Source organism: Carex rostrata, chromosome 9, assembly GCF_964058835.1.
Source record: "Carex rostrata chromosome 9, lpCarRost1.2, whole genome shotgun sequence".
Taxonomy (NCBI): Eukaryota; Viridiplantae; Streptophyta; class Magnoliopsida; order Poales; family Cyperaceae; genus Carex; species Carex rostrata.
Genome location: NC_135926.1, coordinates 6,219,646 through 6,239,823, shown reverse-complemented (window position 1 = coordinate 6,239,823; position 20,178 = coordinate 6,219,646). Strand labels below are relative to the sequence as shown.

At 33.0% G+C, this 20,178-nt stretch overlaps 2 protein-coding genes across 4 annotated transcripts; one reads left to right on the top strand and one right to left on the bottom strand.

Annotated features, from left to right (window-relative positions):
* The first annotated feature begins 1,319 nt into the window (after positions 1–1,319).
* Positions 1,320–9,497, top strand: PDS3 (phytoene desaturase 3). Of its 3 annotated transcripts, none has more exons than XM_078308935.1 (15): positions 1,320–1,680; positions 1,892–2,142; positions 3,662–3,794; positions 3,891–3,979; positions 4,314–4,371; positions 4,466–4,621; positions 5,022–5,170; positions 5,254–5,373; positions 5,805–6,018; positions 6,730–6,832; positions 7,035–7,082; positions 7,316–7,361; positions 7,452–7,639; positions 8,538–8,700; positions 9,227–9,497. In XM_078308935.1, exons 2-15 carry the CDS (start codon positions 1,963–1,965, stop codon positions 9,290–9,292), a joined length of 1,713 nt encoding a protein of 570 aa, XP_078165061.1. In that variant the 5' UTR covers positions 1,320–1,680; positions 1,892–1,962; the 3' UTR covers positions 9,293–9,497. The 3 variants fall into 3 exon arrangements, with proteins under 3 accessions (XP_078165061.1, XP_078165062.1, XP_078165063.1); XM_078308936.1 differs by having other exon boundaries at positions 1,555–1,680; positions 1,913–2,142; XM_078308937.1 differs by having other exon boundaries at positions 1,560–1,660; positions 1,913–2,142.
* Positions 9,498–11,113: 1,616 nt separating this feature from the next.
* On the bottom strand, positions 11,114–16,302 carry LOC144559807 (vacuolar cation/proton exchanger 2-like). Its single transcript, XM_078308930.1, has 12 exons — positions 16,069–16,302; positions 15,481–15,738; positions 15,308–15,375; positions 15,189–15,217; positions 14,642–14,838; positions 13,670–13,882; positions 12,935–13,075; positions 12,724–12,840; positions 12,578–12,631; positions 12,370–12,486; positions 12,153–12,246; positions 11,114–11,488 (listed from the first exon to the last, which is right to left on the bottom strand). The coding sequence occupies exons 1-12, from the start codon at positions 16,069–16,071 to the stop codon at positions 11,478–11,480; spliced, it is 1,302 nt and encodes a 433-aa protein (XP_078165056.1). The 5' UTR covers positions 16,072–16,302; the 3' UTR covers positions 11,114–11,477.
* Between the last annotated feature and the right edge of the window lie 3,876 nt (positions 16,303–20,178).

Below are 20,178 nucleotides of genomic sequence, written 5' to 3'. Positions count from 1 at the left end.
TATTAGTATTACATTACCTTAATTTAACTTATTAAATATTAGTCTTATTCGTAATCCACCTTATTCGTGAAGGTTAATGGATAACGAATGAATAACAAAAATTTCAATTGATGACTTATATATTATAATAAAAATATAACATACAACTAAATATATAATGCTACATAATATCATAAAATAAAATAAATATAATTATTGGTTTCAATGTTTTTAAAATAATAAGATACTGATTAAATAAATTATATAAAATATGTGTAAAACAATCTCATCGCAATAACAATATAATAATATATAAATGTACGAATAAAAATTATCGTATATGATTTTGTATTAATCAATTATCTATAATGTAATACGTATGAAATAGATTTTATTTACATCGTTGTTGGATAAGTTAAGAAATTTGTTATTATTATCTGATAAACTATTAAATAAACTCTTATTTATATTTGTCTTATCAAATTTGATATGAAGATAATAAACAAATTCAAGAATTTTCTTGGCGTCCTGGTAAATTCATGAAAGAACCGACTGCAAATTGAGTGAATTTGGTCCATGCATGTAATGTACGAGGGTCTTGAAAATTCGTACTAGTATATAACGAACAATTTAATTCTAAACTCAAATGACACGTTAATTCAGAGGCGGGAGAAGAACTAGAAATTTTAAATAGAGGAATCTAAAATTTAAAATAACAATGAATGGTTGAGAGTTAAACTCAAGTTTTTACAATAACAAATTGAAATAGTAACCGCTAGATTACAAGTACACATATAATAATTTATGAAAGCAGCTGATTTACATAAAAACTTAAAAGGGATTAATTAAATTTCAATATATATAATTAATTTTTTTGAAATTATAGGAGTAACCAAGTATTCTTAGCTAGATCCGACCCTGTGCGGAGAATATGAATTCCTGCAAATTCAGGGTTATATCAATTTTCAGGTAGCCTTTTGCGATTGCCCTTGCACAATGTCTACTGGCTCCGTGTAGGTCAGGACTGTTTATATTAAAATGAGCTATCTAGATTTTCTTACAATTTTCCTTTAAAATCGGACAATTTTTTATCGAAGAAATTATCATATCTGATGTGACCTTGACGGCTGTGATCGGGACCGAATTATCAAGCTAATTACTTACTTTTTGTTTTGATTATTTATGAAATTGAATGGTTCAGATTTGAACGTTGTTGAAGGTTTCGTTCCTGGGAGAAAACAATAATTAATTCTTTTGTCAGTGCACCATTATTTGCTAGTTAATCTTCCACTTTGAGCGTTTCTAATAAGTGCAAAAAAGGGCACATCCTGAACCACACACTCCTTTCCTTTTCTCGCCTCCTCTTCAAGACTTCAACCAAAAGGAAAATAAGTTGATTGAGAAATTGGGTAAATATTTTAACAGAGGAGGTTTAGCTTTATCCAGCGCAAGTATTATAGAATCAAAACAGTGTTGTATATGATTAGTGCGCTGCATAAAGCCAAAACTACTCTGTTAAAATCTTTACCCGAGAAATTGGAAACCCAAACCATCTACAATTATATAAAAAAACCTCACCGTCCATTCATCTCCACATGACACGTGGCCACATCCCCACTTAAATTAAATCCTTCTCTCCCTTTCTCCGGTGTACTATCCTTCCGAGAGAATTGGCGACTTCGTTCTCTGTTCTCTGTTGAGGTAATGATGGCCGGAGATTAACCTCCCCTTTAGCTGCCTGAATTTTTCTATTTTTTTCAATTAACTAAGTAGCTTTGTTGGCAATAATTTAGCCAAGCTTTTCTGTTGGAATTTATCCTCTCTTTTTTTTTAACCTATAACAAACATTTTTAGGACCATACAATTTCTTTCCAGTTTCAAGCCAATTATTTACTTCAATTTTTCACTGCAGTTGTGAGCTTCGCCTTTACAGCTTGGTTATAGAGATTTGATCGATGCTAAAGCTGAACTACTGATATCAAAATGGATATTCAGTACATTTCTGCTACAAACATAAATGGAACCATCCAGAGAAGATGCAAGTGGGGCCCAATTGGAGTACAAAGATGTACATGCAGTTTCGAATCTTCAATTCCAAATTTGAAAATTACTGATTCAAGTCTTAAGCGAAGAAAATCAAATTGTAGAGCCAGCCGTCTCCAAGTTAGTGCCCTTGTTGCATATATATCAATTGTTTTAATTTAACCTGTAATCCTGCAAAAGGGATACCAGCATCTTTACCCCTGCGAAATGAGAAGTACCATGACTACACTGAGAAACACAGTATTCCTGTAGTTTATAAAAAGTATTTTCTTAACTCCCCCGGTCATTTATCAGAATATTCCCAAATACCATTTATTCCTAACATTTATGCAAATGAGAAAAATTCAAGTGACTTTTAATTGTTTTGCTAGAGTATATATGATGTTTACAATAACAACAAAATGAATATACCACATGAATAGAAAATATAGAGGATTAGCTTTGGTTCTTTAAAACAAGGAGAGGAGATGCGTATGAGATGCTTTCTATATGAAATTTTCTCATTTTGCACTGTTGTACATGATTTTCCAAGCCATGGTCACAAACTACCTGTACATGATTTTCAATTGAATGAGGAAGAAAACTGGTAGGATAATTTTGGGGTTTTACATATAATGATATTATGAGGCATGTAAGATGTTTTCATGTTTCAGAGAGTTATCCGAGATATATCTTATTTATCCAAAACTATGATGTTTTTGTAGGGGTACATTTGCAAACTTTAGGGATCCAATTACACCATTTTATGGTGACACATCTTGACACCATATGTTTATAAGTCATTTTTGCGATTTCAAAATCCAAGCATTCGATCCAAACCGTTCAACATGATCTCCATATTAAAATATACTTGGAGATCTTTTTTTTACATTTTTTGGAAATTTTTACTATTTTTTTTTTTTGAAAATCGCTGTTTTTAAATGGTCCTTAATTGTCTGAAAACAACAATTTTGTACTATCTTAATTAAAACTAAAAAAATGCAAAATTTGGTCTCTGGGCACTTTTTTTTTTTTTTGAAAAACTGAGCACATTTTAATATGGAGATTATATTGAACGGTTCAGATTGACTGTTTGGACATTGAAATCGCAAAAATAACTTCTAAGCATTTGGTGTCAAGATATGTCACCATAAAATGGTGTAATTGGATCCTTCCTCTATTTTTATTTACACAGAGAAAAATATCCTCTTGATGCTTTCTGATGAGCTAATCGTAGTTGCATACAATAACATTTATACATAAGGGAATTTTTAATTTGTACCTTCACAAAACAGGAAAAATGCCCTGATAACAAACAAACTGAGAACTATCATGCATACCTTAAAAGAGCAGAGAAAAAGTGTAATATCAATACATCATTCAAATCATGAAATGTCCTTTATAACCCTTATTTCACTATTGAATCCAAAGAGATCCCAAACTACCCCTCTCCTGATTTTGAACCTCAACATGAACTTGAATAAAACAGGCTTTGTTTTGTTAAAGTTAAAAAAGATTGGGACAATAGGGGTTTATCTCAGTGGCGCGTCTGGAGCCAGAAATTATTTTAGAGTGTGCTACAATTTTATAATAGATGATTAATAGGGGAAATTATGAAGGTATTCCTAAACTAAAAAAGTGAAATTCTGTTTCTTTGTAGGTTGTATGCAAAGATTTTCCAAGACCCGAACTCGAGAACACCGTGAACTTTCTGGAAGCCGCTCAATTTTCTTCTATTTTTCGTAGCTCACCACGGCCAAGTAAACCATTGCAAGTTGTAATTGCCGGCGCAGGTAAAACTTAAACTATCTATAACATTTTATTATTATCTGCCCTGCTTGGTTGCTTACCATGGTATAATACTTTTATATATTGATCAATATTTGTAGGTTTGGCTGGTCTTTCGACAGCCAAATATCTTGCCGATGCTGGTCATAAGCCTATTTTATTAGAGGCAAGAGATGTTTTGGGTGGCAAGGTAATTATATCTTATCCTCTCTCAATCTTATAATGATATATTTTCCTTGAGCAGTTGTTTATTTTAAAATGCTGTCTTTTTTTTGGCTTTTCAAAGTTTCTTTTTGCACTTGCTGGATTTTCTTTTCCCAAAAGTCTGCATTTATTCTTTCATTTTTAAATGTACTCCAACGAAAGCCACCCAAAAATAGGTAAAGTAACTGCAATGGGGATGTAAAGAAAAAGAAACACTATAATGCGGATGTTAAGCCCCAAAGGAAATTAAAAAAGGAAGGAAATCATAAGGTGGTTTAAGTTATCATTATCTTATTTAATCTTTTTGTTACTCTAAACAGGTCGCAGCATGGAAAGATGAGGATGGAGACTGGTACGAGACTGGCCTGCACATATTTTGTATGCAAATTGCCTTAAAACTCTCACAGTCCATTCTTTCATAATTGCATTTGACAAATTCTTCTGAACATTTTTTTTTATCTTCCTTCTTCAGTTGGAGCGTACCCCAATATACAGAATTTATTTGGTGAACTTGGAATAAACGATAGGTTGCAATGGAAGGAGCATTCTATGATTTTTGCAATGCCTGACAAACCTGGTGAATTTAGTCGGTTTGATTTTCCAGAATCTCTTCCTGCACCATTTAACGGTACTAGAAACTTTTAGTTGTCTCAAGAATTATTTTTTCAGCATTTTTTTGTATTACACCTGCAAGTTGTCTCAGGTATTCTTTTCTTTTGAGATACTTGCAGATAAAACTATCTTTAGATCAATTTGAGCACAAAGCATATTCTGTGAATAGTTGCAATTTTAAGCCTAAATTAGACAAATATTAAGTTAAAGATAATTTAGATAATGGGTGGCAGTCTTTATTGGCTATGAAAATATTTACCTGAGTTGAGATGAAAAATACTAGAGATCTTTTTCTTGTTTGATTTAACAAATGTGACACTTGACGCATTTTACAGATAACCCAAGAGTGTAAAAAAAAACCTAATAATTACAATTAACTTAATAGAAAGTTATTATTTTTTTTTTGTAATGGCTAGGAATATGGGCTATTCTGAGAAATAACGAAATGCTGACATGGCCTGAGAAGGTTAAATTTGCCATTGGATTATTACCAGCCATGGTTGGGGGCCAACCTTATGTTGAAGCTCAAGATGGTCTTACCGTTTCTCAGTGGATGAAAAAACAGGTACGAATATCTCTCTCTACTAAATACATTTTTTCCGTGCAAATTAAGGATATCACTGTATAATTACTGCTTGATCAGCACAGGGGGTACCAGATCGAGTGAGTGAGGAAGTATTTATTGCCATGTCAAAGGCGCTTAATTTTATAAATCCTGACGAGCTTTCCATGCAATGCATTCTGATTGCTTTAAACCGCTTCCTTCAGGTAAAACCTTTGCCCTTCTCTTCAATTCCTTATGTTTATTTATGTATTTGTTTTTACCAGCCTGTTGAAAACTATGGCTTCCCCCCCTTCTCTTTCTTATGGTTATTCTTTTGATTCAAAGAAAACCTTAGTTATTTCACTGAAGGTTGTATGTTCTGGGCAATCAGGTTAGCAAATGTCACAACAGATTGACAGGCTTAGTGCCATCCCACGCAATCAACATTTTGGGTTGTGACAATAACAAGACATGTACTTACTAATAAGCCAGAACAATAGGATCATGATAAAGAGTAAGAATGTTCTTGCAAGCAAATTCATGGAAGGCATGTTTTAAGTTTTAGAGGCTAATCTTTCCATAGTAAATCTAAATTTGAAAATTCTAGACAAGTTATACCCATTCACTTCTTCAATTTAAAAATTGGTATAAACAGGAGAAGCATGGTTCAAAAATGGCTTTCTTGGATGGGAACCCACCAGAGCGACTGTGTAAACCAATTTGTGAGCACATTCAATCGCTAGGTGGTGAAGTGCTGTTAAACTCACGCATACAAAAAATTGAGTTGAACTCCGATGGCACTGTGAAACAATTTGTTCTAACTAATGGAGGTGCTGTGACTGGAGATGCCTATGTTTTTGCAACTCCTGGTATGATGCTATTTCTTTTTGGCACAATTATTTTGATGACAAAGAAAAAAGACAAAAAAAATACGGTCAAAAGCAATGTACTTCTATACATTAGTTTGATTATGTGCAGGTTGTTTTGATTTTTTAGGAGTTTTGCAATTGCTTTGGCAAATGTTTATGGATAAAGTGTAAACATAATTGCTTTTTAACCCTTGACCTGGTTAGTTCTGTGAAATTAATTTTGGATTACAATGTGCATGTGTTTTGGAGAAAGTTGCTTAACACATTGCAAGAGAAACAACCTTTCTAACTTGTGCTATTTTCTTGAATGAATTTAAAGAGAAACAATTTTTTTACATTTATTCTTTATTGCTTTTTGTGAAAGAAGTGAGCTTATTTTTTTTCTTCCAGTTTCTTCATAGATTTTTGTTGCAAATGTTGAAGATAAAGATTCTTTTGCAGTTGTGTGGTAATAAAGGGGCTTTATGGAAAATTAATTCTAGTATCATGATTCCTTTCTACTTCATTGACTTTGGAAGACTGTAAAAAAATTGGATGTTCTGTCTTATAATTTTTTACTATTTTTTTGCTGTTAGGTTTTTATAATTGTATCTATATGAATCAGTCAATATACTGAAGCTTCCAATTCATAAATAAAGAGTGTGATGTTCTGGTGATAATTTTCATTGAATTTTTTCTGTAAGCTTATATGATTGTATCTATTTGAATCAGTTGATATACTGAAGCTGCTAGTGCCGGAAGAGTGGAGAGAAATTTCATACTACAAGAAGCTTGAAAAACTAGTCGGAGTTCCTGTGATTAATGTTCACATATGGTTGGTCTAATTATTATTTGATAGTTTGCTCTGATGTTCCATGAGTCATATTCTTATCATTTCAATATAATTTTTCTACGATCTAATTTTTCAATTTTCGTCTCATGACTTCTGTATTAAACGAATTCCATACCTCTGATGTGCAGTGTGCTGTGAGTTATCCCCTGTCTGCATCAATTTATAGTTGGATTTTTTTACACAGGTTTGATAGGAAGCTTAAGAATACTTATGATCACCTACTTTTCAGCAGGTACCAATATACAATATCATTGATTTTCATCGATTATCTTCTTAACATTTTCAATGCTTCATAATTTTACGCGTGAAACAATAACTGGTGGATTCCCAATCATCTAATTTCATTTCTCAATACGGTTTGAAGGTATCTCACTATCACATATCATCGCTTGAATAAAAGTTTTGTTATTTAGCAATCGTTTTCTTCTTTTTCTTGTATTTCTTCCCGACTTCTTTGTGTTTCAGGAGCTCACTATTGAGTGTGTATGCAGACATGTCCGTCACATGCAAGGTAATGATTATTATGTTGTAACAGTGTCTTATGTTTATATTATGCAGCAATTATGGTTGCAGTTTTCTTATATTTGTTAAATTAATGCAGGAATATTATGACCCAAATCGCTCAATGCTGGAGTTGGTTTTCGCACCGGCTGAGGAATGGGTTTCTAGAAGTGATGCTGACATAATAGATGCAACCATGCATGAATTAGCAAAATTATTTCCTGATGAGATAGCGGCTGACCAGAGCAAAGCCAAGATTCTAAAATACAAAGTCATCAAAACACCTCGGTATGGAACAATTTATTTTGCACGTAAACTTTGCATATGCTCCTTGCAGAAAATAGAAATATTGTATAGACTACTGAAAAGAAATTGAAACATCTCACATGCCCTTCAGAGAATTAGGTAATTATCAAATCCTAGCCTCTATTAGTTTCTTAACATCCTACGTAGCTTTCCAAGCTTTGTCACATGGACATTTAACATTTCTGTGTGGGGTCTAAACCTGCTAATCTAATCGTGAATCAAACCACTCAGCTAGTGAATTACACTGAATCATTCAATTTAAACCAGGAGTCATTGAGATTCTAACTACCTTGTTTTCATCTTTGGAGGTTTGTGATATTCCTATTAGTTTTGGAGAGAAACGTATGATGTAAACAATTTCGCAGCATAGTTAATCTGGTGACATTTTGTTGGAAACAAATTATCTGTGCCTCTAAAATTTGTGTCCTTTTGCAATATTGTAAATCTTTTTATATTAAGTGATTATAATATTTCCGACCAAGCAACATTTTTTGAGGTATTGAGTATTGATATAAGTATCTTTCGAATGTTGGAATGATGTGATTATATAGGTTGAATTCCTGAACTGGTGACTACTTTGCTCCCCCCCCTCCCGACTACACACACACACACCCAAAGCTCAAATTGAAGTTAATGAGAATCACGTCGAGTGGATTTATATGCTTAATTTCAAGTTTATATAAAAAAATGTTATGAAGGGTTGGGTGAGTTAATATTAAGATAAGTCATGGGTAATAATGACCTGGCATTGCCTGTGACAGTTGGGCGCAGTATGTAAATGCAAAGATGTCCTTATTGAGTGTATTTTGCAGATCTCCTCAATATAAATTTCTGTCTAGTTAATTCATTGCTGAAGATTGGAACATGCTGTTTATTGTAGGTCGGTGTACAAAACTGTTCCAAACTGTGAGCCGTGCCGACCTTTGCAGAGATCACCCATTGAAGGGTTTTACCTGGCCGGTGATTACACAAAGCAGAAATATTTAGCTTCAATGGAGGGTGCTGTTTTGTCTGGCAAGCTCTGTGCTCAGTCCATTGTACAGGTATGGACAACCATGAATACAGATACTTATTTAAAGATAAGAATGACGTGCATACAGATATGGATAGTTTATAGTCTCATTCAAAAGTGCAGTTATTTGAATTATCTGAATTTCTATATGCTAATCTCAAATCCTAGCTCTTCTTTTCCTTCCTGTTGGCAGACTTATATGTTCGTATAGTCTTATATATTACGAATATAAAATAGTATTTTTGTTAGTATTATCAATATTCATAAGTACTACAAATTCACATCCATTTAATATCAGTTTCGTGTTTATATCTGTATTGGTGTTGATATGGTTTTGAGTTTTAACATCTGTTTGATATCTATTTCTGTCGTCTGTATGCACTCAATGAAATGTAGAAATAAATATGGTTTTAGAATTATCTGCTCCTTATCCTTTCTGTTTACATTATAAAAACCATAAGAGCAATTTCTCAAAATTGTTTTTTACGGTATTGTAAAACCTTGGTTAAATTCTTGTCTTTGTTAACTGATTATTTTTATAATGTGTGAATTTTTAGGACTATGATTTGCTAGCTGCCCGTAGTCAGAAAAGTGCACGAGCTGAGTTGCCTGTTGCATCATAGTATCGTAGTCGGCATCATGTATACCTCTCAGCTTGTGGAGATTAGAAAACATTCCTTTAGGTTGATTTGTTGTCAGATTTACCAAACACTGAGCATAATTTCATAATCTCAGAAAATTGTAAAAATTTGATTTGCCTCGACTTACATTTCTGCTCTTTTCGTTGGCACTATAGTGATAAATTCAGAAATATAATTTGAGAATAATTCGTTGTTGAGTAATGCAAATAAGATGTTAATGTTAAGAAATTAATATTTATATAAAGTAAATAGAAAATCATAATTTCGTGAATAATATAGATAAAGATTATGCCGTTGGTCAAATAATTCAAAAAAATAATTAAGATATAATACAATTATTATTCGGGATGTGAATCTTGTAGCATTAATTTAGTATGCTGCGCAGATACATTCATGGATGCACGCTAATCCAGATACGTGACATCGTCCGTGTAGACACCGTACCCATATCATCCATATATATGCTTTTTACGACTGTACCCGTAATTTGATACGGATGACACCGTAACCCTATCTGATATGGGTCGCACCGCGTCTGCTGCTTATCGGGTGTAGATTTGCGCACTAATTTCCTATGATACGTATGAGATACCTTATCCAATTAAATAGGTGGCGTATCCAATATTAAAGTGACTGAGGCTGTGGGTTAATTTCCTATTTTGACCAGTTAATTCGGTCCCCAAAGTCCTTTGCTGTGAGCCTGTGAGTTCAAGTTAGAGCGACTGAGGCTGTATTTTAGGAATTCAGATCCTAAAGTAACCCAAATTTTGAGATTAATCTGGAACGTCTGATCTGCTCTGGCACGGATTTTAAAAGGGCCATGTATTTTACAACGAACAGATTGGGATCCGACGGTCCGGAACCACGATCAAAATTTGGATTACGATCCGAACAGACTAACATATTTTTCTTTTCTTTTTTAAATACTGATAGCGACTGCCATTGTACAAGTATCAAAGTAAATAAAACAGTAAATACATCATACATCTACCATTTCCAAGCTCCACAAAACACCGGAAAACAGATAAAATTTCGCCATTTGCATTGGAACTAAGTAGCGGTTTGTACGTGTAAATACAGGATTAAAAAATCCACTTTTTTCACTCGCAACATGTTTCCTCCGAACACGTATCCTCTGCATTAACTCAAAAGGAAATCTTTTGAGTTAATAAATTTTGGCCGTCTTATTTTAAGCGAAACCAATTCAACTATCTGATTTTATCACAGGAGCTCTTTAATATTAGTGCATATCTAGTCTACACGATTTTTAAAGCGCATCGGATGATCCAGATGCATTAACTCAAAAGATTCCATTTTGAGTTAATGCAGAGGATACAAATTCGTTTCCTCCGGAGTCCAGACTCCGGTGTTCCCATTTGAATTGGATTGGAGGTTTGCCCACGTGTTACTCAAATCCTTTTCATTTAATAGATAGTTAGATACTCTCTTATTGTATTCCCCTTTAAACGTTTTTAAAATTCAAAATTTGCTGCAAATAATATTGTTTTGTTCCTAAATTTTTATTTTTCTGCTTTGCTAATAAATCCTATCTTTACTCCAAATATTTGTCGGGAAACCATGTTTGGTACATTTTTTTTTTATAAACTAAGAATTATATGTAAAATAAATTACAATATATACACATATACAACGTATTGTATCCTTAAATTTTCAAGTACAGTATCACTGTACCCGTATCATATCCAATACGATACCCGTATCCATATTCATAGAGTATAGCTTTTGGCTATGGTTGGCACTGGACATCTTATACTCACAATATATTGTAAATGGATTGAAATGAAAAGAACAAAAATATTGCATATATAAAAATTATGCAACAAATAAATGAACAAAGTTACTCTCTTCAGAGATGCCTCCACTCTACATCTACAACAACAATGCAGGGACATAGATCCAAAAAAAGCCTTGGCTTCTATGAAGCTACAGAGACCACACCCCATTGCTCATTGAGCTGAGAATTTGTCCTATCAACTACACAGTAGCCAACGATCTATGAGGCCAGTAATAAATTCCTGACGCCTATGAGTAAAACTTTTTAAAACACAGCTTTCTATCTGCAGGCTTGTCATGGCTAATCCCAATCTGTCTCAGGTCATATCCGGCATGAGATGGATTAATATCTGACCAAGTCATTTGCTGGTAGCTAATTATCATCTGTAACAAAGATAACAAAAGAAAGCACACAATTTTAGATTATACTGTAGATAGTATCCAATAGAGTAGAGATATTTTTCACTGAAATACAACTGAGAAGATGGACAGTGGTGTTGACACTGTGAAGCCAATGGATAAATATAAGGGTATTAACTAACATATTGTTTGCTCAATGTACTTCCATCTACCAATTATTCAAGACCCAAGATCTAAATTCTAAGCAGTATCTGGTGATAGGAACAAACATGCATAGCTTTTAAAACGACATTTTGATACTGTGTCTTTACAAAAAGGGCCAACTATCAGTATTTTGCAGGAGCGCCAATGATTTGAGGTAATTGCTATTAACTATCATGTTTTCTAAAGGTTATCATCTAAATCCAATTTCCTTCTAATTCCTTCTTTATACCATTGTTCGTTTTTTCCCCTGACATCCTATTCTAATCCTTTTTAAATGAGAAATTGTGAAATAATCAATATTTCTCCATAAAGATGATGAAAGGGTTTAATTTCTCCAAGAAAATAATAATTCTGAGAAAAATATAAGTACTCTCAATTCATTTTTTTATTATAAATGTGATGCCAAAAAAAAAATCAAGTGTGTATTCTGGAACAAGAACAGACTGTTTTTTTTAAACAAAACACAAGTAACAAAAATACTTACCAGTAGTGGGATCCACATGTACAAAAAAACTGGCGGCAACAATCAAATAACACAATATAAGCATCAGTCCCTTGAAATAGTTAGCTGTGCCTTCCTAAAAAGCGCCAACAATAAAAAAAAATGGGAGTGAGCTCATATGATTAACCAAACTCAATCAGCGAACATTGTTTTCACATCAATTTGCCATATTTAAAATAATAAGGAACTTTCAACAGACCTGAAGCATGAAGGCAACAACCAGAACAGTAATAAAAAGAGTTGCTGTTTCGAACAACTGGAAATTCAAATCCATTTGTTTCCCCATCATCCAACCAATGACCACACAAAATGGAATCTGCAAGTTGACCATAAGTGCATAACAAAACCATTTGTCAATTAACATTACTCTCTAAATAGATCGTGCAAAAAAAAAAAAATGTGCTTACCACAAACATTGATATCTGGGTGGAAGAACCAATTGCAACACCCAAAGTGATATCCTAAATTAGCAAAAAAAAAAAGGTACTATTAATCTCATAATAATACCATTGTAAGACAAATTAACTGAGAAAGTCAAATGCATGGAACTTACAAGTTTATCTTTCATAGCAAACATAATAGCACTTGCATGCTCAGCAGCATTACCGACAATAGGTAGCAGAATGACACTAATAAATGCAATTGGCATGTTAACTGATTCCGATGCACCCTGATATAAACATGAAACATCAATATTAGGTGTAAGAAAATGTCATGAACAAACAAACAAGCAAATAAAAAAGACATTAATCTATATAATTTACCTGAATAGCATCAACAAGGTATCCTGATAAAATAGAGATCCAAATGGTTAGAACGAATAGCCAGCCAATCGCCTCCCATTGTGTAATCTCTGGTGCCTCTTCTTCTTGTTCTTCTTCCTCAGCTCCTAATTCTCCCACATCCTGAATGTTCATATATTTTTAATCATCAGCTACCATGTTGTTCCAAATTTTGGATCTCCAACAATAGAGTGAATTACCACGCTTAAAGAAAAATAAAATAAAAAATGAACTACAGAACTGGACCCTGAAGTATAAACCATTTCCCTTTGTTTCCTAAAGATTCAAGTCTCCATTTTAAACAATTGACATTCATGTTGTTTTAGATTCATGTCATTATCTTTCAAGCAAAAATGGATGAAACCCTAGTAACTGCTAGCCTGAATTGATTAGTCCACTACAGGTAATAAACAGCCTCACAATGCTATTTCCAGTGAACTAAAAGACAGGACAGCAATACAAACTTCAAAGCATTAAGGGCACTTAAAATTGAACAATTAAAATGTAATAAACAGTCTGTCAGAAATTGTGTAGACTTTAAGCCTACAACTTGCACAAATAAAAGTTGGTACAATAGTTAGATCGCTCCCTGCAACCTAGCCTTCTGGCATATGAATTCGACATTTCAATGGCATGCTACTACGAATGTTTAAAATAACATATTTCTTTTCCTAATGTTATTTTTGAATCGAGTTGGCTTTTAGGATTACTAGTTACCGAGTCAATAGGGTTGTATAGGCTGCGGTGGCTCTTTAACTGGAAGAAGAGATAGCTGGCATAGGCAAAAAGCATAATACAGCTGCTGAACCTCGACAAAGCCACTTCTGATTTTCCATAATGCACCTCCGAGTGTGTGAAGTGCAGCACTGCCGGGAAAAGAAGGCCCATGACTGCCATCAGTAAAAGGCCCGAGTTCACCACAGCTGAAGCCTGACAATCTGAAGTCAGTCAATTAAAATAATCTACTATACCTTTGCAAATGTTACTGTTAAAGTGCCTTTTTAATCTAAAAGACTTCTCAGTATAAATGGTCGCTTTGATCCGACACACAGGATCATATGGCTGCTATGACTCAATACCATGTTTAGACAGTGTTTTATCTGCGCCTAATTGTTTTTTATTAATTTTTTGAGGAAAACCATGGGTCATCTGCACCTAATTGTTTAAACATGAAATTTTAAGAATCATCACTTGCTCATCATTAACTTGTGACAAACAGACTTCTTTTGTTTGGACACTCAGATATGAATTTGCCAATTGAAAAATTGAACAAGTCAATGCCCAATGTTTTTCCTAATTTAACAAAAAAAATTTTGGCGAACAGCAAGCAAATTCCAAACACCAATCCATCTTTACACATTCCGTAGTTAATATTGTTACTTGACCTTGGAGTAATCTTATTTGGCAATCGTTATGTCTAAACCTTCGACACAATCATGTACCCAACAGGCACCAAGGAAAACATTATATCAGCACAAGGAAGAGAATGCTAAATTTTAACCAGTATAAGACCAATAACTACAAGCATAAAACCTCATCCTTAGAAAGTAAGCATAAATTTAGATGACCATGTCATAGAAATTTTGTAGGTGACCATGTCATAGAAATTTTGTAGGTGACCATGTCAAAAAAGTTATCAAGCCCTCTAAAAATTGTATAAGAAATAGGTGCAATATTTCCAAAAATAACCTTGTTGAAGACTTGGTCCTTGTGGGGATGGGTAAGACCGCCAGCAAAGAAAGCACAACCCAAAACGAGAAGCATGTTGGACAAGATGGAGCCAAGAAGAGATTGTTGCACCACTCTTATCATACCATTTTTTAAGGCATAAATTGATATTATCATCTCTGTTGCATTTCCAAATGTTGCATTCAACAGCCCACCAACTGCACCACATCAGTCCCATATTTATTAAACTAGTGAAATAAGAATATAAACTCACATTTCCTTGTACTACTCTCTTTGTTTGGTAATTTCCTAAACTATCCCTGCCTCCCACAAAAGATTATCTTCATAAATTCAGAATATCATTTTTTATACTGCTGGCAGTTCTCATTAATCAAACCCAGTCTACAACACCAGAAAAAAGAAAAAACAAAGAGGGCAAGAAAAATTCAAATTCATGTACATCAATAAATTGGACTCAAATTGCCCATCTACAAGTTCCCATTTCAACAGTGGCAACTAGCCTTCTCATTCAATTGTATAGAGAGAAAGGAGAGTTGGATAAACAAACCTGTTGAGCCGGTGTAAGAAGCCAGCTGTCTGCGTAAAAAAAGAAAGTGATGATTATGTACATGTTGAAAAGCATAGGTACAAATAAACTAAGTTTAATTTACTTTCAAAAACACTTACTCAGTAACATAACCCAACCGCTCGGCCATAGGTGTAATGCCAATTAAGCTGAAAAAGAATACCCATCCCTGTGGAAAAGCAGACAAAGTTTATGAAATAATACAATTAGTTCTCTTCTCTGCAAGGACATGAAAAGTGCAAATTAAAATTCCAATAAATTATTTAACCCTTACATGCTTGCCAGTGGTGTAATGAAGAATAACAGCCAGTGGCCCAAAGGGTAAAAGGACGTTAATTTTGGCCTTTATTAAAACAACATAAATGCTCATCAAAATTCTACTTTTCACACTTCTGGGGCCGTAGGTCTGAGCTACAGCTGCAAGGGATCCAATATGCTCAAACGTTTGCATCTTGTGAACTGACAGCGGGGATCCATTAATGGTGATGGCCTCCTCTTGCAATCCTGTCTTCTCTTCTTCTGTAGATGCCATCTGTGCAATAAGATAGCTGAACTGTTAACAATTAGGAATAATACTACGGACAACAGGGCTTAGTTTTGATAGTTCAAGCAGGAATATTTTGGATTGTCTAATTGAATGAAACGGCAGTGATTGTTTCTATCAGGTCGGTTCAGTTTCCACTGAAACCATCGGTATTGTTGATTCCAAACAACGGAAAGTTGAGATCCAGCGATTTAACATCCGACTGTGGCATCAAGAGAAGAACCGGAGCAGGGATACATGATTTCCAAAATTTAATCGTAACCTTCTAAAGAAAAATAATAAAATTTAGATCCTAAGAAACATAGACCAAGCAGGTACCATTTTCTCAAGAGGATTCTCGAATTGATCTGCCTGAAATCAAAACTTGAGAATATGCAATTGGATCCACCAACATCCACAATCACTTGCGCGCGAGAGATAATCGACGAAGGTGCTAGGAGAAATTTTTAATAGGGAGCAACAAGGGAGTCCGAAAAAGACGCAAGGCTTACAAGTTGCAATGGGTGGTCCTTCGTCGGATTTAGCAAATATTTAAAAGGGACTTGGATGAGAGGAGTGCTTAGGCGTAGCAAATGCCGCTTTATACAACTTTCTACTCCAAATCTCCAACGAGTCAACGACGTGACATAATTTTATTTTGCTTATGATTCTCTGGTACTAACATATCATTAAATTAAAAAAAAATCTACTAATCATTTTTTATAACGTGATTGAATCTTATTTGATTTTAGCATTTAAAAAATGACAAACAATATTTGATTTCCCATCTTTTAAAAGAAAAATTAGGACCTACCGTCACATTTTGATTTTTTAAATGTTTTTCACTAATAGTATACACTATTAATTGTTAATCAATGATATAGTTCTCCTCACTAAATAATTTGTTGAGTGTATGAATATCCCATTTTATTATACATAAAAAAATTCAAATGTTAAAATAGTTATATGCACGAGTATCATGAAACGTTAGAATAAAATCGTCTATTTAATGTTATTTTATTGAAAAATAAATAAGGCTTCATTTGTTTACTGAACTGATCAATATGAACTTCCAAAACCATGTCTAGAGTATATAATTCACTAACAAAAAAATTATCAACTTAACAGCGAAAGTGTTAACCGTTATATAATTAATTAAGCCACATCAGACTTTGAGTAGAAAGTTGTTGAATATGCGGGTGGCTATATTTCAGAGGTGGGGAGGAAGGTGTCAAGCACTTTCCTACTCAGGTAAAAAAAACTAATTGTCGGAAGTATATTGCCAGAAAAGAGGAAGAAAAAAAAAGGTCCGATCAGTGAACACTGAGCACGGATCACTTGGCATTTTGGCAATTATCGCCTTATCGGATTTATTATTTTACATTAGTGTAAGAAAAGGCTTTCCTTTTATAATAAAATACCTAATAATAACTGAATTTCTTTTAGTTATGCAGATTTGGCATATTGGGAAAAAGAACCAGATATTATCCGAGTACCATCCAATGACAGCACTTTTGTAGCACACGGAGCATCTACATCTCTAAAATTATTAGAATTTATAATGTAATTTTTAATTCAGTTTCAGAAATGTGAGAGAGTTTCTTATTTAGAAATAAAGTTTTTTTTATTAAGAAACTGTTTATAAACTATATACTAATTAAATGATTGCTTTAAATTATTTCTCATTTTTAATTTGTTGTTAACGTGACTTAATATAAATTATAAAATTAATTTCAGACATATGAGAGTTAGAAACTTTAAAGTCCTTAATTTCTAAAAAATAGTAAATAGTTATTTAAAAATTCAATTGAGTTTCAGAGATGTAGATGCTCTAGTATAATACATCTGTACTATCAGCTGGTACTCTGATAATCGGTCAGCATTAAAAAAAAAAAATTATTTGTCAACTCCACATATATAATCGCTGCTGATTTTACTGTTTTGTTAAGCCACAGTTGGATCAACAATTTCGTAAAATACTTAATAAATAGTAAAAATAATTCAGAAAAATGTAAAATTTGGTCTCCAAGCACATATTAATATGGAGAACAAGATGAACGGTTTGGATCGGTCATTTGGATTTTGAATTTTAGATTTATGATCCAATGCACAAACCCCTCCATGCATTGCAATGCACCATAGCCCATCTATATATATATATATATATATATATATATATATATATATTCAAATGCTAACTAAGAAAATCGGCGATAATAACTTGGTAAGCTTCTCACATGTTGAGCCCTGATTCGCCCCGTTTCGTTGTAACATTGCAATACAAGGCAAGTATCTCGTTTCTAGGGTTAAATATGGCGCAGATATATGCAAATATACATGTCTAGTTTGTGGCACACAAAAATTAATACAGGCATGAGATATCAATATAGAAATAGATACGTGTATGGTACAGTTGTATGTTTACAGGTACGGAAATATCTAATGCGTATTAATTATATTACAGATACAATTGATTAATTTGTTTATGCAATTAATGGTTCAGTTCGTTCATGTATGTAACATTGTTATGAATATAGATACTTGACAAGTGACACAATCACACCATACGACACGGAATGATACTTGGATCAATATTCTCTCATATACTGCACAAGATTTTTCTCACTTTACGGTTTGAGATTTACTTTCAGTCTGTTTGAGATTCAGACCAACGCAAGGAGCAGTATTATTGAACTTTGAGATTCGTGCCTAGTTAAAAAGACCGGCTCAAATATATAAATTGTAAAAGATTCCCTTGCTCAGGTACCTGGAAGGATGAATTCGGCTCAAAGCCTCAAATATATAAATTGTAAAAGATCCCCTTTTCAGGTACCTGGATGGATGTGAATTCATGATACTTGACAGTTGGCACAATACAATATTTATTTAAAATATCTAATATATTGTATTTTATTATTAGTAACAAATTATATATTTATAATATTTGTGTATGTTATGAGCATAAATATAATATAGAACAGCAAAAGATGAAACTCAACCTATCAACTCTCGAAAATAATTCTCGCTATAAAGCTGATAATATTTTTTAAGGTTTAAGGTTTAGCCCATAAAGCCGATAATTAAACTAAGTTTTAAGCATTGTGACTCAAGTCGCGAGGATTTTAACGTAGTGGAGTAATGCACACTCACAACATATCTAATAAACACTTATTTATGTAGTAATACGCATTTGGTACAGATTTAGAGACGCATATTCAAATTTTCAATTATAGTATTTAAAATATGTTGGATGTATAGATACCTTTAATAAAAAAAAAATGAATGCTTGTATTTTAAAAAATGTTTCTCTTTCTTCTTACCTATTTCTTTTGAGAAGATAATTTAAAGATATGACTGGTGTTATTTTTGGGGATGGAGAAAGGAACCATCTACTCTGCTTAAATATTATAAAGATACTAAAGTAGACTTTTCCAATGCTCACCAAATCATAATTAGGTCTCTTTTAAATTATCCACCGCATGACCATAATTTTAATATTTGAAGAGCTAAAACTGATGCTTTAATTGTAGCCATAACTTAATGGAAAGCCAGTTAAAACCTTCTATTTATGACTCTATTAAGTTTGTTCATGTATCAAGTTTAGTATTTTATTAAGCATTCATATGATTGTAGAATATAATTTATTCATCGAGCCCACCTAAAATAATAATTCCCATCAGATAAAACTCACCTGTATGACCAAGCATTGCCAGGGGTACGTGATGAGGACAACTTTTAGGCGTAGAACAATGGGGATATCATATAAATTCACAATGCAGGGTCTTCTGTCTAGTATTTTATCTTCATCAGCTAGTGCCTCCTCTTTTATAATCATTTCTAATTCCATTTAGTATTACTATTTTATATTATGCTAGTATGCTTTAGTTGTTAGTCTGTGTTGTTAGATGTTATTATGGTACTGTTATTTTGATTTGTGGCTAGACTTTTATTGGTTGTTAGGTGTAGATGGATTGTATGCTGGTGCTTTATTTTGGACCCGCTGTATGAACTCTTTCGTTTCGTAATGAAACCGGTAGTAAATATCATTTTTGCCAAAAAAAAAAATTCACAACGCAGGATCTTCCAACAACATATCAGCAATTAATAATGCATCAATATGTTTTCATTAATAATGAACAAATGGTACCTTTAGGAAATTTAAAATAATAATAATAATAATAATAATGAAATTAGAATTACAAATTAAAATCCATTTTTTATGCATAAGGTAATTAACTAACCAACTTGTAATTTACCAAACATTATTTAATTTTTTTTTTGGAAAATTAACAAAAAAAATATTAAAAGTCGATACAGAAAAAAATAATCGGTTCACTTATCACAAAGTTAAAAATGGATTCTCTAAGAAGAACGCTGAGAAACAAAAAAAAAATTGATACAGATTTTTTTTTGTATCAATCTTTAGAAAAAACACCGCAGCAAAAAAAA